Raw genomic sequence first — 22,911 nt, forward strand, 5'->3', positions numbered from 1 at the left:
ATTGAATTTTATGCCAGGCAAAATTTTGTACCTGCCCATCTCCAAGGACCTCAGGGTCCTACCTGGACTTACCAGCTCTTTAAGGGTTTGACCCTCTCTTAGGCTTTTCAGGTACAAAAATACTCTTATTACCCACAGAGAATAGATCAGATATTTTTATTCACCTGAATGCAGAAATGAAACAAGTTGAATTAATATTTACAGTTACTATGCATTGTTACTCATACCACTATTTAATTTCAAGGAAAATCATTAATATTGTATGTTGTGGTTTTTTGTTTTGTTTTTTGTTTTTGTTTTTGTTTTGAGACAGAGTCTCTCTCTGTTTGCCCAGGCTGGAGTGCAGTGGCACGATCTTGGCTCACTGCAACCTCTGCCTCCCAGGTTCAAGCAATTCTTATGCCTCAACCTCCTGAGTAGCTGGAGCTACAGGCGTGCGCCATCATGCCTGGCTAATTTTTGCATTTTTAGCAGAGACGGGGTTTCTCCATGTTGGCCAGGCTGGTCTCAAACTCCTGACCTCGAGTGATCTGCCTGCCTCGGCCTCCCAAAGTGCTGGGATTACAGGCGTGAGCCAGCGTGCCTGGCCACGTATCATTTGATGTTTATGTTGTAGCTGGGTATATGGATGTAAAGTAACCCTGAGGATCTGCCTCCCTCCTCTTTTTCTGATAACTGAGGGCCCAGAGAAGCTAATGCTGCCTATATCTCTACAATGGGATGAATTTTTAGGCTATCATTTTTTAGGAATGTCTAGGTGTCGTTCCTAGATCATCTTCCTAGAGCATTGGCAAGTTGCCCTGACCAGAGTCCACTCCTTAGCAACGGGCAGCTCTGCGGCCCCAGGTCCCAAGTACCCACTCTGACCAGTTTCCATACCCTCCCAAACGTAGCCGGCTGTTTTCCCTCCCCACAGACTGGAGACAAGGAGGAAGACTCACTTTCATTTCATTCCCATGGGACAGTCCTTGAGTTTCAAGGGAGCCTGGGAGCAGCAGTGAAGGGCAGGGAGGCGTGACTGCATCTCTAGAAAATGCTGGGGTGAAGTCTCACTTCTTACCAAACAGAAGGACAGCTGGGGATGTTCTCATCTCAAATAGAGACTATTTGGCAAACAGCAAATATATTTCGAAGGGCTCTGGGCGCCTCAGAGATGTGACTGCATAGTGTGGAAGTTGTCAGAATCAAAATGGATTCACTTGTGCTTAAAACAAACAAAAAACCCTGACAAATAGAACTGGGGAAGGCCATGAAGGATTCTCATGCATAAATGCTTGATAACAAAAATGATCACAAGGCCAGGTGTGGTGGCTCATGCCTGTAATCCCAGCACTTTGGGAGGCCGAGGCAGGCGGATCACTTGAGGTCAGGAGTTCGAGGCCAGCCTGGGCAACATGGCAAAATCCCATGTCTACTAAAAATACAAAAAATTAGCCAGGCATGGTGGCGGGTGCCTGTAGTCCCAGCTACTAAGGAGGCTGACACAGGAGAATTTCTTGAATCTGGGAAGTGGAGGTTGCAGTGAGCTGTGATTGCATCACTGCACTCCAGCCTGGGAGACAGAGCAAGACTCTGTCTCTAAATAAATAAATAAATAAATAATGATCACAAAAGACTGCAAAAATCTCAACCTTGCACAAAGCCCTTCACAGCCTTACACAAAAAACACTTTTATGAGGACATCTTCCCAGCAACTGCCTGTCTAACCTTGGAATAGCATCACCCTTGCTATTGATCCTTATAGCCAAGGATAATTATCTTAATGATCTTATCCTCATTTTTCCTTTAAGAACCTTTGTTTTCCTTCACCTGCCTAAATATGCACATAGTTTACTCTGGCACACATATTCCCCTCGTAATACCCTATTCCCAAATCAGTATCATTTCCTTTCAGAGAGCCTCTCTCTGTTTGTTGTGGCGCTTCAAAGACATAGTGACCATAGTGACTATGCAGGCTGCTTTAAATGTTATGTACCGAGAAGTCCTTTTTTTTTTTTTTTTTTTTTTTAGACAGATTCTTGCTCTGTTGTCCAGGTTGGAGTGCAGTGGTGCCATCTTGGCTCACTGCAACTTCCACCTTGTGGGTTCAACCGATTCTCCTGCCTCAGCCTCATGAGTAGCTGGGATTACAGGCACCTGCCACTGTGCTGGGCTGATTTTTGTATTTTTAGTAGAAACGGGGTTTCACCGTGTTGGCCAGACTGGTCTTGAACTCCTGACCTCAGGTGATCTGCTCACCTGAGCCTCCCCAAATGCTGTGATTACAGGTGTGAGCCACCATGCCTGGCCAGAAGTCCATTTTATGTGATTTAAACACTATGGACAGAGACATGATTTTATTTTTATATTATTATTATTTTTTGAGACAGAGTCTCGCTCTGTCACCCAGGTAGAGGGCAGTGGTGCAATCTCAGCTCACTGCAACCTCTGCCTCCCAGGTTCAAGCGATTCTTCTGCCTCAGCCTCCTGAGTAGCTGGGATTACAGGCATGTACCACCACACTTGGCTAATTTTTGTATTTTTAATAGAGACGGGGTTTCACCATGTTGGTCAGGCTGGTCTCGAACTCGTGACCTCGTGATCCCTCCTCCCTCAGCCTCCCAAAGGGCTGGGATTACAAGCGTGAGCCACCGCACTGGCCTATTTTATTTTATTATTATTTTTGAGACAGAGTCTCGCTCTGTCGCCAGGCGTGCAGTGGCACGATCTCTGCTCACTGCAACCTCTGCCTTCCAGGTTCAAGCAATTCTCCTGCCTCAGTCTCCCAAGTAGCTGGGACTAGAGGCGCATGCCGCCATGCCCGGCTATTTTTTTTTTTTTTTTTTTTTTTTTTGTATTTTAGTAGAGACAGGGTTTCACCATGTTGCCCAGGCTGGTCTCGAACTCCTGAGCTCAGGCAATCCACCCTCCTCGGCCTCCCAAAGTGCTAGGATTACAGGCATGAGCCACCGCGCCTGGCCAGAGATGTGATTTTAAAAGATATAAATGTCACAGAGGCAGATGACCTAAGCCTTGGCCTTGACTAGTGTATTAATCCCATCAATTAGTTATTTATTTTACTAAGGATAATGAGGCATTTCATTTCAGAAAATACTATTTAAGGCTGGGCACAGTGGCTCACATCTATAATTCCAGCACTTTGGGAGGCTGAGGTGGGCGGATCACCTGAGGTGAGAGGTTTGAGACCAGCCTGACCAACATGGTGAAACCCCATCTCTACTAAAAATACAAAAATTAGCCGGGCATGGTGGCGAGCATCTGTAATCCCAGCTACTCTGGAGGCTGAGGCACAAAAATCGCTTGAACCCAGAAGGCGGAGGTTGCAGTGAACTGAGATCGTGCCACTGCGCTCCAGCCTGGGCAACAGGGTGAGACTCTGTCTCTGAATAAATAAATAAATAAATGGGGTGGCACAGACGCACTTACTCTAACAGAGTTGATCTGCCCTCTGTCCTGCTGGGCTCAAACTCTTTCCTGTTCTCTTTCTGCTATGGAAGTATCCTCCACTCCTCACTGGGCGCCATCCTGCTGCCCAACAGAAGAAGCTCTTGTCTCCGATTTCCTGAATGGTCTAAGGTAAGTCTTTACAATTCCTGTCTACGACCTCTTCCTCCAAACTTGTCTACTTAAGGTGCACCTAATGCATACAACAGATGCTTCACAGGGAGACTTGCATGCATGGGGTGGGAGTGGGCCCTGTTTGTCTAACTCTTGCCACCGCAGACAGCATGGCACACAATACTTAGAGAGTTAGCCACTTTCTCCGGATGCGGTGGCTCACGCCTGTAATCTCAACCTTTGGGAGGCCAGTGCAGGTAGATCACAAGGCCAGGAGTTCGAGAACAGCCTGGCCAATATGGTGAAACCTCATCTCTACTGAAAATACAAAAATTAGCCGGGTATAGTGGCGCACGCCTGTAATGCCAGCTATTCAGGAGTCTGAGGCAGGAGAATTGCTTGAACCTGGGAGGTGGAGGTTGTAGTGAGCCAAGATCGTGCCACTGCACTCCAGCCTGGGCGACAGAGTGAGACTGTCTCAAAAAAAGAAAAAAAAAAAAGCCACTTTCTTACCAGCAGTACAGGGCCCCGACAGAGGAAGAGAAGGTGGCTCCATCGACTAGTGCTAGAAGCTGCATAAAGCTCCAGTCAGTGTCACCTCTTCCCATTGTCAAGACAGGGCTGCCGGCAGAGCTTCTTCCTAAAGCAGCATGGTGGCAGCTGTGGCCCTCTGCGTGGGAGATGGGATGAATCCACACATCCATTTCCCACATGGGAAGAGTTACATGAATGGATTTTTATGTTTTATTTATTTTTATTCTTATTATTTTTGAGACAGTCTCGCTGTTGTCGCCAGGCTGGAGTACAGTGGTGCGACCTCAGCTCACTGCAACCTCCGCCTCCTGGGTTCAACCAATTCTCCTGCCTCAGCATCCCAAGAAGCTGGGTCTACAGGTGCGCACCACCACACCCAGCTAATTTTTGTATTTTTAGTAGAGACGGGGTTTCACCATGTTGGTCAGGATGGTCTCGATCTCTTGACCTCGTTATCCACCTGCCTTGGCCTCCCGAAGTGCTGGGAATACAGGTATGAGCCACCATGCCCGGCCTATTTTTTATTTTTTTGAGATGGAGTCTCACTCTGTCGCCCAGGCTGGAGTGCAGTGGCACAATCTCGGCTCACTGCAACCTGCCAGGCTCAAGCAATTCCCCTGCCTTAGCCTCCCATGTAGCTGGGATTACAGGGGCCCGCCACCACACTCAGCTAATTTTTGTGCTTTTAGTAGAGATGGGGTTTCACCATGTTGGCCAAGCTGGTCTCGAACACCTGACCTCAGGTGATCCGCCTGCCTCAGCCTCCCAAAGTGCTGGGATTACAGGTGTGAGCCACTGCGCCCAGCCTATAAATGGATTTTAAATACATATCCTTTGAACAACAGAGCCCAACAATACTGACAGATGACTTGCGTGCTCAGTGGCTACTACTACTGATTAATCAGTTAATTATCTTTATTGCCCACAAACGCCTGCCTTGGTCAACACAGTGTAACTTGTCACATATAAATGAAGTGCTAATGTGCCTTCTGCAAATCCCCCTTATAACTTTTATATTTTTGAGACAGGGTCTCTCTTGCTCTGTTGCCAAGGCTGGAATGTAGTGGTGCAATCATTGCTCACTGCAACCTTGAACTCCTAGGCTCAAATGATCCTCTGGTCTCAGCCTCCTGAGTAGCTAGGACTACAGGTGTGCACCACCATGACTAGCTAATTTTTTATTTTTTGTGAAAACAAGGTCTCACTATGTTGCCCAGGCTGTTCTCAAACTCCTGGCCTCAAGCGATCCTCCCATCTTGACCTCCCAAAGTGCTGGGATTACAGGCGTGAGCCACCATGCCCATCCTTTTTTTTTTTTTTTTTTTTTTTTAAGATAGGGTCTCACTCTGTCTCCCACGCTGGAGTGCAGTGGCATCATTTTGGCTCATGGTAACCTCTGCCTCCCAGGCTAAGGCATCCTCCCACTTTAGCCTCCCAAGTAGCTGGGACTACAGGTACATGTCATCACAGCTGGCTAAGTTTTATATTTTTCATAGAGACCGGGGTTTCGCCATGTTGCCCAGGCTGGTCTAGAACTCCTGGCCTCCAGTGATCCACCCACCTCAGCCTCCCAAAGTGTTGGGATTACAGGCATGAGCCACTGCACTTGGCCCCAGCCTCCTTTATAACCTTTGGAGGATCAAGTAACATCCACAGGAAGTGTTTGCTGAGTTCCCGTGAGGCCTCTGTAGCTCTAGCAGGTGTTATTTAAGAAAAAACAAGTTTAGATTGAGTAATTTTAAAAAGCTGAAACTCTGCAGAAAATAAGCTACAATAAAGAAAAGACTTCACATAGACTTAAAAAAAAACATGTGCTATACAGTCTTTTATTTCTAGTTTAAAAACAAAATCTTAAATTACTAGGAGTATATTTACAGGATTAATTACATTTTAAGCCAGCACACCATGGAAGTACATGAAGGGCCACTCAGTGTCCTTCACTGGGACAGGCTGGGACAGGTTGTGTGACCTGCCCGAGGGGCTCCGGCTCATTTGCTGAAGTTGAGAAGACGACCACGTCTTCTGACTGCTCAGCACAAACAATGAAAAAAGTATCAGAGATGTGTCATATCCATTTTGCTAACAAGCAATTACATGACTTTTTAGTGTTTAAGAGAAGCCTTAATTTTCCTGGGATATCTCCATAGAATCATTCTAAAAACTTGTTTCATTTTGAAAATTCTTCAAGAAGAAAAAAAAAAGCTTGTCACCCCCATGAGACCCACTGTCTCTCACAAGGCAGGGACAGGCCTTTTAGAGGCAGGAAAAGGGAATACTGGTCTCTGGGAAGTCCAGACAGAACTCCAGCAGCTCCACTGGTTCGACGATCTCTTCCAGGGGGCCAGTGGGCTAGACCCATGCTTTGGTTCAAAGTGTTTGGAGAACATCATCTTGCTCCTTTTCTGGAAAGGAAATGATGGACACAGAGTCCCAGACGTCATCCTTTGGTGAGCTGTCCTTGTCCAAGACCTCTAAGATGGGCTGGGTTGGGTCCTTTAAATACTTGGGGAGATTGGAAAACAAAATTGTAATGAGTTTACCAGTTCAATACACCAGACCTCTGAACTTTAGTTTTTTTTGTTGTGCTTTTAAAATTGTTTTGTTTGAGACGGAGTCTCACTCTGTCACCTAGGCTAGAGTGCAGTGGTGTGATGTCGGCTCACTGCAACCTCCACCTCCTGGGTTCAAGTGATTCTCCTGCCTCAGCCTCCTGAGCAGCTGGGACTACAGGCGCGCGCCACCACGCCTGGCTAATTTTTTGTATTTTTAGTAGAGACGGGGTCTCACCATGTTGGCCAGGCTGGTCTCAAACTCCTCACTGCAAATGACCCAGCCACCTTGGCCTCCCAAAGTACTGGGATTGTAAGTGTGAGCAGCTGCACCTGGCCTACTTTAGTTTTAATTGGTATAGTTGTTATTTTATTAAGGTATAAGTTGATTCTGTCCACCAATGACATAACTTCTTTTTCTTTTTTTTCAACAATGAAACAATTTTTTTTTCTTTTTTTTTTTGAGTCAGAGTATCTCTTTCACCCAGGCTGGAGTGCAGTGGCGCGATCTCAGCTCACTGCAACTTCTGCCTCCCAGGTTCAAGCAATCTCCTGCCTCAGCCTCCCAAGTAGCTAGGATTGCAGGCATGCACCACTACGGCCAGCTAATTTTTTTTTTTTTTTTTTTTTTTTGAGATGGAGTCTTGCTCTGTCGCCAGGCTGGAGTGCAGTGGCGTGATCTCGGCTCACTGCAACCTCCGAATCCCTGGTTCAAGCGATTCTCCTGCCTCCGCCTCCCGAGTAGCTGGGACTACAGGTGCACGCCTGGGTAAGTTTTGTATTTTTAGTAGAGACAGGGTTTCACCATGTTGGCCCGGTGACCTCGTGATCCACGCGCGTCGGCCTCCCAAAGTGCTGGGATTACAGGCATGAGCCACTGCGCCCGGCCAACAACTTCTAATAGTTGAATACTCCTTACCCCTCATCTCAGTAATAACTTTAATACCCATCCCAGGGCTGATCATGTTAATATGCTGAGAGTGTAAAAGGGCAAAACTCAGGAAGAGCAAGTTTCGTTTTTTGGGTTTTTTTGTCTGATTTTCTGATTGGAAGAAAAGCAAGTTCTTCCTTGCAACCCTCAGTGCAGGCCTGTGGGTTATTAATCTTAAAACATCTCAAATGATAACCTTTCAGCGAAGGAGGGACTGGGGGCTCTTGTTCAGCTGTGATGGGGAAAAAGAGGGCAAGTTCGTAAGCATTGGTCTCAGGCACTCCTCCACCCCTCCCCTCACAACAGCGCGCAGCGCGCAGCAAGCAGAGAATCTGGGAGGGAGGGCCTTAGGCCTTAACATATAAAGGGGTGTTTCCCAGCAATTAATTTCCCTTTTGCTCCCACAGGCTTTAGGCTTAGCCACAGATTCACCAAGTTACCAAGAACCTAGTATGTAGCTCTTGGAAATGCTGAAAGATACTGAAAGACAATAAGCTTGTAGCTGACTGATGGAAAGAGGAACAAAACCAAAACACGTACCCTTGTGAGACCCCAGAATTATAAGTGAAACATGATTCACTGTTGTCATGTAACTCAGAGACCTTTGGTGGATGTTCTTCACGCTTTCCTAGGAAAGTGGACCGACAGGCCTGTGTTTTCTGTTCATTTCTCAGAGGAATGACTCATAGTAAATTCATGTACTAGGGCTCAGCTGGCCATTCTACCAGGAGAGAGAGATCATGACTGCAAGAAAGATTCTGAGACCTGTTAGGAGCTACGATTTTGTGACAGTATTAACCAGGGAGGTTCTAGTAGGGAATCTGTATATGGCCTATGTACCTAAAATACATCATGACAGATGAAGGAACAAGTGACTAGGGTTCTCTCTGAAAGTGCCGCTGTGTTTCTGTAGACTTGGACCTTATCTAACATCTGTTCACCCTCATGTAACTGAGTAACATTCTGTTTCCAACACCTTTACTCTGGGTTTACCCAAGAATAATGTGAAGCCTCCAGAAGCAAATGCTTTTTATTTAATTTATTTTTATTTTTTGAGATGAAGTTTTGCTCTGTCACCCAGGCTAAAGTGCTGTGGTGTGATCTTGGCTCACTGTAACTTCCACCTCCTGGTTCAAGTGATTCTCCTGCCTCAGCCTCCTGAGTAGCTGGGATTATAGGCACCCACCATCATGCCTGGCTAATTTTTGTATTTTTGGTAGAGACAGGGTTTCACCATGTTGGCCAGGCTGGTCTCCAGCTCCTGACCTCAGGTGATCCTCCTGTCTTGGCCTCCCAAAGTGCTGGGATTACAGGTGTGGTTCACTACGCCTGGCTGCAAATGCTTTTTAAATGTTCTTTTTTCAGCTCGCCTCTCATATCCAAAATGTCCTGACCATGTCCCTCAGAAGGCCCAGTGGTCTCACAGAGCCTCAGGGGGCTGGGGCTATGCAGGAAAAATAAGACTTTCCACAAGACGCACACTGCTGTTCTTTCTCAAGTCCTTCCAAACACTAGCCAATACTCACTGGGCAGTGGCGCATAGGGCCTGGCACTCACAGCTCTGGGGGTTGACTCTGCCTTAGGGCCCTCCTAAGCACCCTGTGGGCCCCAAAGCTCAAGCTCCTGATCACCCTCTCCACCGCCTTCACATCCTCCAGCCAGGCCACTTCCCTGGCGCATTCTCCAGAGAGCAGAGGAGATCTGCCTGAGAGGGGCCTACTGCCACCTTTTTAGCCAATCCCATGCCATTAAAAAAAATTAAATTGTGGTAAAATGCACATAACATAAAATGTACCGTTATAACTCTTTTTAGGTGTACAGTTCGGTAGTGCCAAGCACATTCACATTGTGCAATCATGACCACCATCCATCTCGAGAACTCTCTACAGCTCCAGAACTGAAACTCTGGCCCCACTCAACACGAACTTCCCGCTTTCCTCCCTCCACTATCGCAACCACCATTCTACTTCCCGTCTTTATGGATTTGATGACTCTGGGGACCTCATTTAAGTGGAAGCATACGGTATCCTTTCGTGACTGTCCTACTCCACTCGGCATAATGTCCTCAAGGTCCATCCACGTGGTGGCATGTGTCACAATCCCCTTCCTTTCTAATGCTGAATGACATTCCATCGTATGGAAAGACCATCCATTGGTTTATCTATTCATCCTTCAACGACACCAGAGTGCTTCCACCTTTTGGCTGCTGTGAATCGAGTCAATATGAACATGGGGTATAAATAACCCCATGCAATTTTTAACACAAATCTCTGTGTCCACGGCTTTGCCCACTGCTGCACTCTTAGGGGTTGCCGGGGCAGTGGGGCCCTGTTGTGTCACCATTAAGATGTCTGCGTGGCCAGGCGCAGTGGCTCACGCCTGTAATCCCAGCACTTTGGGAGGCTGAGGTGGGCGGATCACTTGAGGTCAGGAGTTCGAGACCAGTCTGGCCAACACAGCAAAACTCCATCTCTACCAAAAATACAAAAATTAGCAGGCCATGGTGGTGAGCACTTGTAATACCAGCTACTCAGGAGGCTGAGGTGGCAGAATCGCTTGAACCTGGGAGACGGAGGCTGCAGTGAGCAGAGATTATACCACAACAGTCCAGCCTGCAACAGAGCAAGACCCTATCTCAAAAAAAAAAAAAAAAAAAAAAGAAATGTGCACACATACCTCTTCTATCTGTAACGGAATGCTTGGTGGAGTGTGAAACCAGTATTTAATCAGGCCTCTGTATTTCAGGACCAGGAAGAAACAGGCCCCTGCCAGCACCGACAGCAACGAAAATGTTCCCACGGAGATCAGGATGACTTGCTGAAGCTCGGTGGAGGCTAAAAAAAAGGACACGAAAGTGAACAGAATGATCTTCCTACACACAACACAAACATCAGTTAATGTTCCATCCATGCTGCTTAAAAAGCATTCCTGGCCTAGTAGAATGGGCAGGTGCCCCTATCCCCACCCTCACCCAGTACGCTTACGTTAATAGCTGAAGTCAATCCTATAATGAAATAAAGCCAGCGGTAGCTGTCCGGCAGCCTCCGCGACCGCAGATCCCAGCACAAGCTCATTACACCTGCAGTTCAGCACTCTCTTCTCACTGGCTCTCCCCACTCCCACCACCCATGACCTCATAGGCGGTCCCCGATTTCACTATTGGAGGAGTATTCTTTCCCAGTTCAGAAAGGACATAAGAAGGTATATTTTACCATCTGCCATCGTTTCGTAGCAAGATGTGTTGCTTAAATGCCCCAGTCTAAAGATGTTACTTTTGTTCCAAAGCAGTTGTGCCTGGACTTGTAAACAGTACACTCTGAAGGGTTTTAAGTTATCCAATGAAATGGAGTTGCTTCTGAAAGGGCCTTTGACCTGTTTTAAAAACACCACAAGCACACATGTAAATCCCTTGAATGAACACGGCCAAGCTGCCTCCATCTTTTCTGATGTTTCCTCAAATTCACTGTGAACACGACAACCAAAGGAGAAGAAGATGCCATTTTTAGCGGGTCACTGGCGGGCAGTGGACACATTGTATGTGTGAAAACTGGTGTGTTGTGTGGTCAAAGAGGCTGATAGCTTTAGAACTGTTTCTGGCTGTGTGGTCTCAGAGTGCCCATTGTAATAACTAGACTTCAGTAAATCCCAATTTCTAGGATAACCTTTTTCTCCTCTAAAATTAACATTTTGAGCTGGATGGGGTGGCTCACGCCTGTAATCCCACCACTTTGGGAGGCCAAGGTGGGCGGATCACCTGAGGTCAGGAGTTGGAGACCAGCCTGGCAAACATCTCAAAACCCTGTCTCCACTAAAAGTACAAAAATTAGCTGGATGTGGTGGCGCACACCTGTAATCCCAGCTGCATGGGAGGCTGACGGAGGAGAATCACTTGGACCAGGAGGTGGAGGCTGCAGTGAGCCAAGATTGTGCCACTGCACTCCAGCCTGGGTGACAGAGCAAGACTGTATCTCAAAACAAACAAACTAATATTTTGTATTTCTTTCTTTCTTCTTCTTCTTTTTTTTTTTTTTTTTTTGAGATGGAGTTTCGCTCTGTCACCAGGCTGGATTGCAGTGGTGCAACCTCAGCTCACTGCAACCTCCGCTTCCCAGGTTCAAGCAATTCTCCTGCCTCCAACTCCTAAGTTGCTGGGATTATAGGTGCCCACCACCACGTCCAGCTCATTTTTGTATTTTTAGTAGAGACAGGGTTTCCCCATGTTGCCCAGGCTGGTCTTGAGCTCCTGACCTCAGGTGATCCACCTGCCTCGGCCTCCCAAAGTGCTGGGATTACAGGCGTGAGCCACCACGCCCAGCCAACATTTTGTATCTCATAGTTAATCTAGATACCTCAAGTTAGTCAACAGAGAAAAAATTATTCTAGGAAATAATGTTCCTTTCATTCCCAACCTGCTTCTAGTTTGACCAAAATGTGCTTGATCCTCCTATAGTTTCAGCTAAAATGACCTTAGAGATTTATGACATCAGGAGACAACTGGACCCCAGACTCCAGGAGGGTTCTGTGTCTCCTCCCTGCATCCCCTGTTGCCTCGAGCAGACCTTGCTGCCTCCCCACCTGGTCCTCCAGGCAATGGCTCCTCACTCTTGTCCTGGCAAGGTTGTCACTGTCCCACACCGAAGTGGAAAACAGCGATACCCTACTATGGCAGTACAGGGTTTCTTGCAAAGAACTGTTTTCTAATTTTGAGATACAATATAATCCACTGCAGTCACATGAAATGACGGCATAACATATGCTTGAAAACATGGGAAGACAAGGCTGCTAAACTGTTAACTGAAAAAAGGCAGATTATCCAAGTACAGAACATGTTATTATTTTTTAAAATAGAAAAATAGGCCAGGCGTGGTGGCTCATGCCTGTAATTCCAGCACTTCGGGAGGCTGAGGTGGGACAATCACTTGAGTTTGAGCTTGGGTAACATAGTGAGACCCCCTCCCCGCGTCTCTATGGAAAAAAATAAATAAATAAGCTGGTCATGGTGGTGCATGCCTATAGTCCCAGCTGCTTGGGAGGCCAAAGTGGGAGGACAGCTTGAGCCTGGGAATTGGAGGCTACAGTGAGCTCTGATTGCACCACTGCACTCCAGCCTGGGTGAGAGAGTGGAATTGTCTCTGAAAAATTAAAGTTAAAAAATAAAAATACAAACATAATTGTATTATCTATGAATTGCAGTATTACTTGATGGTTTTACATTATCTTTTCTTCTGTTTAGTGGTGGTGACTGCCAGGGCAGAGGAAGACGCGATTTTAAGGATGAAAATTCCCTTTGGGTTTATTTCAGCATTCAATTGGAATTCCTAAAATTCAGAATCACAGACTGCAGAAGAGCTAATGTAACAGGCCTCACACTAATGGCCTTTGAAGGGCCTGATTTCAAGGTCGACCCTTGGCTGACATCTGGGAATTTGTGTGTGTGTGTGTGTGTGTGTGTGTGTGTGTGTGTGTCTGTGTGTGTGTGTGTGTGTGTGTGTGTGTGTGTGTTTGAGACGGAGTCTTGCTCCATTGCCCAGGCTGTGTGTGTGTGTGTGTGTGTGTGTGTGTGTGTGTGTGTGTGTGGCTGTGTGTGTGTGTGTGTGTCTGTGTGTGTGTGTGTGTGTGTGTGTGTGTTTGAGACGGAGTCTTGCTCCATTGCCCAGGCTGTGTGTGTGTGTGTGTGTGTGTGTGGGTGTGTGTGGGTGTGTGTGTGGGGGTGTGTGTGTGTGGGGGTGTGTGTGTGTGTGTGTGTCTGTGTGTGTGTGTGTGTGTGTGTGTGTGTTTGAGACGGAGTCTTGCTCCATTGCCCAGGCTGGAGTGCAGTGGTGCGATCTCAACTCGCTGCAACCTCCACCTCCCAGGTTCAAGCGATTCTCCTGCTTCAGCCTCCCAAGTAACTGGGATCACAGGGGCCCGCCACAACGCCTGGCTAATTTTTGTATTTTTAGTAGAGATGGGTTTTCACCATGCTGGCCAGGCCTGTCTCGAACCCCTGACCCCAAGTGATCCGCCTGCCTCGGCCTCCCACAGTGCTGGGGTTTCAGGCGTGAGCCACGGCGCCCAGCCTGGGAATTTGGATTTCAGGTTTATGCCTCCCATTCCCAAACTGGTAAGGTGGCTTTACTGTCCCTACACTGTTTGCAGTGTGTGTTCTTTATGAGGAGCATCTGCTTTCCTTCTGGGAGTTGGAATTTTGGCATACGCTAGACAGAAGGTGCGTATGTGGCTAGTGCCAGTAAAAACCCTGGGCGCTGGGTCTCTCACAAGCCTCCCTGGCAGACAGCAGTTCACGCGTGCAGTCACAGCTTGCTGGTGGAGGAATGAAGTGTGTCCTGCGTGACTCCGCTCGGGGAGGGCTCCCAGAAGCCCACCCCTGGACACCCGTGGACTTTCCTTCATGTGCCTCTTCCCTTTGCCGATTTTGCTTTGCATCCTTTTGCTGTAAAAAATCAGAGTGTGGGCCAGGCACAGATGGGGAGGCTGAGACAGAAGAATCTCTTGAACCCATGAGCCGAGACTGTGGCACTGCACTCCACCCTGGGCGACACAGTGAAACTCTGTCTCAGAACAAAACAAAACAAAAGAAATGAGAGCGTGGCTGTGCTGGGCCCTGGGAGTCCTTTGAGCGATCTAGGGTGGGAGGTAGCACAGCAACACAGTGCCCTCAAGTGAAGAAACCAACCAAAGCGTGGAGAAAAACGTGGCCAGAGCGCCCACCCCATCTCCTGCATTTCCGGCACCATATCCGGTTGGTGAGGACAGCTTGGAAGAGGCAGAGTCTCTCTCTTCTGGATTCTGCCAGGCTCCTTCTATTCTAATTGACCCAGATCTTGAGCTCTGATTTGGAGAAATGATTTTTCCCTATTTCCTAGATGCTAAATCTGTTTTTCAGTGAGTCTCAACCTTGCCAGTTTCATACTCCCCATAATGAAATGAAGAGGAGGCTGGGAACAGGGGCTCATGCCTGTAACCTCAGCACTTTCGGAGACTGAGGTGGGCAGATTGTTTGAGACCATGAGTTCGAGACCAGCTTGAGCAACATGGCAAAACCCCATCTCTACAAAAAAAATTTTAAAATGTTAGCCGGGTGTGGTTGGCACAGGCCTGTAATTCCAGCTACTCGGGAAGCTGAAGTGGGTGGATTGCTTGAGCCTGGGAGGTAGAGGTGGCAGTGAGCCAAGATTGTACCACAGTACTCCAGCCTGGACGACAGTGAGACTGTCTCAAAAAAAGAACAATAGGCCGGGCGCGGTGGCTCACGCCTGTAATCCCAACACTTTGGGAGGCCGAGGTGGGCGGATCACGAGGTCAGGAGATCGAGACCATCCTGGCTAACACGGTGAAACCCCGTCTCTACTAAAAATACAAAAAATTAGCCGGGCATGGTGGCGGGCGCCTGTAGTCCCAGCTATTCAGGCGGCTGAGGCAGGAGAATGGCGTGAACCTGGGAGGCGGAGCTTGCAGTGAGCCGAGATCGCGCCACTGCAGTCCAGCCTGGGCGACAGAGTGAGACTGTCTCAAAAAAAAAAAGAAAAAGAAAAAAAGAACAATAATTTAAAAAAAAAAAAAGAGAGAGAAGCGCAGATACAAAGTGTGTGGCAGAAAAACATGGTGGTCAAGAGCACGGCTCTGAAGCTAGGCATCTCTGCTCTGCTCTGCCAGTGGTTTGCTACTGACCTGAGACAAGTCACTTAACGACTTGGATTCCCTCTCTGCAAACGGATTAGTATAAAGATGAAATGGGCTAGGCACGGTGGCTCATGCCTGTAATCCCAGCACTTTAGGTGGCCAAGGTGGGCAGATCACCTGAGGTCAGGAGTTCGAGACCAGCCTGATCAATATGGTGAAACCCCATCTCTACTAAAAATACAAAAACTAGCTGGGCATCAAGAATGAAACTCCAGCTAAAAAAAAAAAAAAAAAGATGAAATGAGATGAAGTATCTAAAATTCTAAAATGCTGGCCCAGAGCCAAACACAAAGGAAGCTCTCAATAAATGTAAGCTCTTATTATCAAAAACCATAATAATGTTGAATTTAGGAAATTATGAAGTTCACATAGATAGCAGAACCTCATTAAACATAGCTGGGATAATTTAGGCACTGGACATGCTTCAAGACCATCATGTTTTTTCCTGTGCTCCCCGAGGCTAACCAGGCCCCTCTGATATCATGCACCTCTGTTAACGTGATCATACCTGCTGCTCTCTGGAAGGCTCTTTCTCCCTTTGTTTCCCCCCGATTCCACATGTGCCCTTTTCACAAACTGTTCAAACATTTATACAGTTAAGCCTTGCAGGCTGTAGTTGTGGATTCCTCATGGAGAACCAGGCCCACTAAAACCTCCTCCAAACTGCAGAGCGTGGCAAAGGTATTGTGAGCAGGGCACTGGCTAAGTCTGGACCCCACACAAGGAAACAGAGTGACATCAAAGGATGGCCAGCCCTTCAGATCGGCCTGGCGGAGGGAGGTCTCAGCATACCGAGTGGAAAAACAGGTCTTGAAGAGGACGATGAAAACAGGCTCAGGGCTCAGTCTCTATGAGGACGCGAGGACATGGGGACACCCTGTTTTTGCCCATGTTAAAGGTTTCTTTCTATTGCTAAGCCAGAAACTGCAAAGAAAAGAAAACCCAAACAAAAAAGGAACATGCTCTTGCCTGCTGGAGTCCTCCTTTTTCCCAGTAACGGACATAATACCAAAAAAAGGCTGTGGAGGCATCAGCGATGTCAAAGGGAGAGGAGAACCTGATGATGAGGGAGCCTTCTCCTGGGGTCACCTCAATGTTTTCTGGAGGCCCGACAGTCACTGAAAAAGAATTACAAAGAGAAAATCATACACATACACATATGTATTATAGATATAATACACTCTATATATGTATAATGCAATACATATATATAGTGGGTGTAGATATCTACACACATATATTTTTATCTATTTATTTATTTATTATTTTTTCGAGACGGAGTCTTGCTCTGTCGCCCAGGCTGGAGTGCAGTCGCGTGATCTCAGCTCACCACAACCTCCACCTCCCGGGCTCAAGCAATTCTCTTGCCTCAGCCTCTCAAGTAGCTGGGATTACAGGCATGTGCCACCATGTCTGGCTAATTTTTATATTTTTAGTAGAGACAGGGTATCTTCATGTTGGCCAGGCTGTTCTCAAACTCCTGACCTCGTGATCTGCCTGCCTCAGCCTGCCAAAGTGCTGAGATTACAGGCGTGAGCCACCGCGCCTGGCCTATTTATTTTATTTATTTATTTATTTATTTATTTATTTATTTATTTATTTATTTATTTTTGAGATGGAATGTTGCTCATGTCGCCCAGGCTGGAGTGCAGTGGTGCAATCTCGGCTCACTGCAACCTCTGCCTTCCGGGTTCAAGCGATTCTCCTGCCTCAGCCTCTCGTGTAGTTGCAATTACAGGCACACGCCACTACACCCAGATAATTTTTATATTTTTAGTAGAGACGGGGTTTCACCAAGTTGGCCAGGCTGGTTTCAAACTACTGACCTCAGGTGATCCACCCGCCTTGGCCTCCCAAAGTGCTGGGATTACAGGCGTGAGCCACTGAGCCCAGCCATATTTCTATTTATACATGCAGTGGAGCTGACTTTGGATGCACAAGTCTACAAGAGGCGGCTCCAGGTGTGAGGCTGACTTGAAGGCAGCACCTGGAGTGTGAGCCACCACACCCATGCTCCAGGTAGAAGGAGAGGCCTTGAGGCAGTCCACAGTGTGGCCCAGAGCAAGTCCCTCTGGCTACTCAGGGGGCAGCGCCGATGCCAGAAGGTGAGATTCCACCAGGCAGGTGCAAAAGCCTCCCTGAATGAAAGGCCGCCAGAGCCAGTGTCTCTTACAATAATTCCCTAGGAGTTGTTTCCAGGGCCCCCACAAAGGACACGCCTAATTGCAAGAATCACTGTGCCCAGCAGATCGCAGAGATGTGGCTTTCTGCCAGGTATTTAGGATTGTCACAGCTGAGATGCAGTTTACCAATCAGGGGCCATGTGACCATAAGTAGTGCCACTTAGTAACACGGTTGACATGACACCTTTAGTGTCAGCTTTCCAGAGAAACAAAACTGGAAGGTTAACCAAAGGTCAAATTTTCCTGCGGAGGGGAAATGATTTTGTTAGCCCTTACCTACAATATACATAAAATTCCAATATAACTGAGCAAAACTGGTGTTTATAAACTTTACGTACATTTGTCTCCTAGCTTCTTGTAATACTATGTTTATTTATTAATTAAAATAAATTTTTTTGAGACAGGGTCTTGGTCTGTTGCCCGGGCTGGAGTACAGTAGTGCAATCGTGGCTCACTGCAACCTTGAACTCCCAGGCACCCGAGTGAAGTGATCCAACCACTTCAGCCTCTCAAGTACCTGAGACTATAGGCCCATGCCACCACGCCTAATTTTTTTTTGTTTTTGTTTTTGTAAAGCTGGAGTTTTCCCATGCTGGTCTTGAACTCCTGGGCTCACGTGATCCTTCTGCCTCGACCTCCAAAAGTACTGGGATTCCAGGTGTGAGCCACCACACCCATACTACATTTAAACACGGTAAGTGAGAAGTGTTGCCATGGTAAGTCTGTTTGTTCAGGCTTTTCACATAATTCACCTCATAGTCACCTCAGGCTAGGACGGTGACTCACGATGTGCTATCAGTGAGGGCTATGAAGCATTTATTAAGTAAGCATGCACATTGTATAATTCACCAGAGGAACTCAGATCAAAGTACAGGTTGGGTCCTCGAAATTCTAAGAGACCAATGTCTCCACATTTTACACAAGGAGACAATGCTGTCACTGTGAGTTCACAACAGCGGGGCTGGATTCTCTCCCCTGGGCACTCCAGGTTGGTGAGGGTTAGGTGTATGATCTGGCCAAGCTTCTCTCTGTGCAAAAGAACTACTGAGTTTGTAGCTGTGCCCTCTTATTTGTTCTGGTGGAGGTGCTAAGTCCAGACAACTCCCAGTGGCAGAAGCAGGGTCAGGCCTGGCCCACCAACAGCCACAGTGATGTTCGTGGATTGACTGCTAGTGACAAAATGCTCTTCCATTCAGTCTGCTCAGGGACGCTGGCACACGTTCTCCAGCTTCCCTTGGCCCAGCTAAGTGAGCAGAGCATGCAGAAGCACGTTGCAGAAGCGCCTGCAGGGCCTGGCTGTAGGACATGTTCTTTGGGCATCTCCATTAGCACGTGGGAGTGTGGACACCAGCCACAGCTGGCCACTGTACGGCTGAAAGCACAGGGCTCAGACCTGCCCTTCTGAAGAAAGTCCCGACCTGGAATCTGATATGAACGTGGTAAACCTTGTCTCTAGAGGGGAGAACAATCTGACTCCTCTCACAGCACTGGAGGAAGGCTGGCTCCAGGAACACCGGACGACAATGCGTGGAGCCTCCAGGCAAATGGCCTTTCCACGAAGCCTCTTACAGATCAGTGTCACCACCAAATAAGGGTATCCTGGGCAGGGCGTGGTGGCTCACACCTGTAATCCCAGCACTTTGGGAGGCCAAGGTGGGCGGGTCACTTGAGGTCAGGAGTTTGAGACCAGCCTGGTCAACATGTGGAAATGCCATTTCTACTAAAAATACAAAAGTTAGGCTGTGTGCAGTGGCTCACGCCTGTAATCCCAGCACTTTGGGAGGCCGAGGTGGGCGGATCATGAGGTCAGGAGATCGAGACCATCCTGGCTAACACAGTGAAACCCCATCTCTACTAAAAATACAAAAAATTAGCCAGGAGCAGTGGCGGGCACCTGTAGTCCCAGCTACTCGGAAGGTTGAGGCAGGAGAATGGCATGAACCCGGAAGGCGGAGTTTGCAGTGAGCCAAAATCGCGCCGCTGCACTGCAGCCTGGGCCACAGAGCGAGACTCTGTCTCAAAAAAAAAAAAAAAAAAAAAAATTAGCTGGGCATGGTGGTGGGTGCCTATAATCCCAGCTATTCAGGAGGCTGAGGCAGGAGAATCACTCGAACCTGGGAGGCAGAGGTTGCAGTGAGCCAAGATCGTGCCACTGCACTCCAGCCTGGGTGACAAGAGTGAAACTCTGTCTCACAAAAACAAAAACAAAATTAACTGGGGTGTGGTGGCACACGCATGTAATCCCAGCTACTGGGGAGGCTGAGGCACAAGAATCACTTAAACCTGGAGGCGGAGGTTGCAGTGAGCTGAGATTGCTCCACTGCACTCCAGCCTGGGCGACAGAATGAGACTGCCTCAAAAAAACAAAAAACAAAACAAAAAAACAAATAAGGTTATCCCCATTTCTCGGATGAGGAAACAGAAGCCAGGAGGTGACACTATTTGCCCAGAGTAACAGCCAGTAAATGGCAGAGTTGGGATAAGAACCCAGGCGGGGGTGATGCCAATGCCCGCCCCTTCCAACCACCATCTCACTCCTCCACTTGGTAAACCTCCTTCATGTCCATTACTGATTCTAACGCCACCAGCAGAGGTGAAAGTGGCAGGTATGAGGTGAGACCACCACTGTGTCAAGCTTTTGAAGCACGCGGGCAAAGAACAGCAACCCAGCCAGTAACTAACAGAAACATAGGTGCTTGACTCCAGCTGAGAGCGGCAGCTGGCTGGTACCAGACCCAATGTCACTATACACCCTGCTTCTGTTACCTTCTCTTGATCCCTGGGCAGTGGTGGTAACTATCATTCCTCTTTTTTTTTTTTTAAAATGATGGAGCCTCGCTCTATCACCCAGGCTGGAGTGCAATGGTGTAATCTTGGCTCACTGCAACCTCCACTTCCCAGATTCAAGAGATTCTCCCACCTCAGCCTCCAGGCTTAAGTGATTCTCATGCCTCAGCCTCCCCAGTAGCTGGGATTACAGGCATGCGCCACCATACCCAACTAACTTTTGCATTTTTAGTAGACATGGGGGTTTCACCACGTTGGCCAGGCTGGTCTCGAACTCCTAACCTCAGATGATCTGCCTGCCTCAGCCTCCCAAAGTGCTGGGACTGCAGGGGTGAGCCACTGTGCCCGGCCATCATTACTTCATACTCCTAATTCCCACTTATTTGACACTTTATAGCTCAAATGGGGGGTGGTTCTGTACCCAAGGACAAATGGCTTGTCCACAGCAGACGAGGAACCAGCAGGACTGCCTGGTCTTCTCTGTTTCTATCCCTCACAGCACCTAGCACAAACCACTGATTTTTTAAAAAAAAAACTTAAAAAAAAAAATAGAGATGGGGTCTTGCTATGTTCCCTAGGCTCATCTTGAACTCCTGAGCTCAAGCAATCCTCCCATCTCAGCCTCCCAATGGGCTAAGATCACAGGCATGAGCCTCTCTAAAAAAACTTTTTATTGGCCGGGCATGGTGGGTCACACCTGTAATCCCAGCACTTTGGGAGGCCGAGGCAGGTGGATCACGAGGTCAGGAGATCAAGACCATCCTGGCTAACATGGTGAAACCCCGTCTCTACTAAAAATACAAAAAATTAGCCGGGCATGGTGGCGGGCACCTGTAGTCCCAGATACTCGGGAGGCTGAGGCAGGAGAATGGTGTGAACTCGGGAGGTAGAGCTTGTAGTGAGCCGAGATTGTGCCACTGCACTCCAGCCTGGGCAACAGAGCGGGACTCTGTCTCAAAACAACAACAACAACAACAACAACAACAAAAACAAAAAATTAGCCAGGATTAGCCAGGCATGGTGGCACAGACCTGTAGTCCCAGCTACTTGGGAGGCTGAGAGAGGAGAATCACTTGAACCCGGGAGGTGGAGCTTGCAGTGAGCCGAGATCGTGCCACTGCACTCCAGCCTGGGTGACAGAGCGAGATTCCATCTCAAAACAAAAACAAAAACACAAAAAAACCCAACAACAACAAAAAGCTTTTTATTACAGAAAATTTCAAACACATAGAAAGTAGATTGGCCGGGCATGGTGGCTCACGCCTGTAATCCCAGCACTTTGGGAGGCTGAGGCAGGCAGATCATGAGGTCAGGAGATCGAGACCATCCTGGCTAACATGGTGAAAACCTGTCTCTACTAAAAATACAAAAAATTAGCCAGGCATGGTGGCGGGTGCCTGTAGTCCCAGCTACTCGGGAGGCTGAGGCAGGAGAATGGCGTGAACCCGGAAGGCAGAGCTTGCAGTGAGTGGAGATCACGCCACTGTACTCCAGCCTGGGCGACAGAGCAAGACTCCGTCTCAAAAAAAGTAAATAAATAAAATGTAGAGAGAAGATCATAACGAACACTCGTGTACTCATTACCCAACTGAATGAACTGTCAACTTATGACCAATTTTTATTTCTTCTATGCCTAGAAACTTCGTCCTTGCCCCTCCTGCTCTTCGGATTATTTTGATTTCTTTCTTTCTTTTTTTTCTTTTTGAGATGGAGTTTCGCTCTTGTTGCCCAGACTGGAGTGCAATGGTGCGATCTCAGCTCACCGCAACCTCTGCCCCCAGGTTCAAGCGATTCTCCTGCTTCAGCCTCCCAAGTAGCTGGGATTCAGGTGCCTGCCACCACACCCAGCTAATTTTTTGTATTTTTAGTAGAGATGGGATTTTACTATGTTGGCCAGGCTGGTCTCACACTCCAAACCTTAGGTGATCCACCTGCCTCAGTCTCCCAAAGTGCTGGGATTACAGGTATTACAGGTGTGAGCCACTGCGCTCAGCCTATTTTGATTTCTTTGAACAAATCTCAGCAATCACATCATTTCATCTGCAAATACTTTAATATGTACCTCTGAAATACAGGAACACTTTTTAAAATTTTTAACTTTGTTTTTTTGAGACTGAGTCTTGCTCTGTTGCTCAGGTTGGAGTGCAGTGATGTGATCTGGGCTCACTGCAACCTCTGCCTCCCGGGTTCAAGTGATTCTCCTGCCTTGGCCTCTCAAGTAGGTGGGATTATAGGCACGCACCACCAAGCCCAGCTAATTTTTGTGTTTTTAGTAGAGACAGGGTTTCACCATGTTGGCCAGGCTGGTCTCGAACTCCTGACCTCAAGTGATCTGCCTGCCTCGGCCTCCCAAAGTGCCAAGATTATAGATGTGAGCCACCGCACCCAGCAGGAACCCTTTTTATTCCCCCAACTTTTTATTTTGGTTAAAATACACATAACATAAACTTTAACATCTTAACCAGAATACCTCCCCCTTTAAAAATCATAACCAAAACACCATTACAACACTGAAAATAAGTCAACGATAATTCTTCATTATATATCAAATATCTAGACGGTGATCATATTTTCTCAATTGTCTTATATATTAGTTTGTCTAAATCACGATCCAAGTAAGTTTCATGCCCTGTGTGTGCATAAGCCAGACACGGAAGAAGCATCTGGCATGGCTGACCACGTGACA

General features: G+C 47.6%; 1 protein-coding gene across 1 annotated transcript in view; it reads right to left on the bottom strand.

Moving 5' to 3' along the window:
* Window positions 1-5,902: 5,902 nt before the first annotated feature.
* Window positions 5,903-22,911, bottom strand: part of IFNGR2 (interferon gamma receptor 2) — a 36,747-nt gene continuing 19,738 nt past the window's right edge. The window contains exons 4-7 of the mRNA XM_015132994.3: window positions 16,225-16,373; window positions 10,785-10,944; window positions 10,249-10,406; window positions 5,903-6,594 (exon numbers count right to left, since the gene is read on the bottom strand). Of these exons, the coding sequence (XP_014988480.2) occupies window positions 6,460-6,594; window positions 10,249-10,406; window positions 10,785-10,944; window positions 16,225-16,373 (602 nt within the window). The 3' untranslated portion in view covers window positions 5,903-6,459. The remainder of the gene's footprint in view (window positions 6,595-10,248; window positions 10,407-10,784; window positions 10,945-16,224; window positions 16,374-22,911) is intronic.

Source organism: Macaca mulatta, chromosome 3 (genome assembly GCF_049350105.2).
Source record: "Macaca mulatta isolate MMU2019108-1 chromosome 3, T2T-MMU8v2.0, whole genome shotgun sequence".
Taxonomy (NCBI): domain Eukaryota; kingdom Metazoa; phylum Chordata; class Mammalia; order Primates; family Cercopithecidae; genus Macaca; species Macaca mulatta.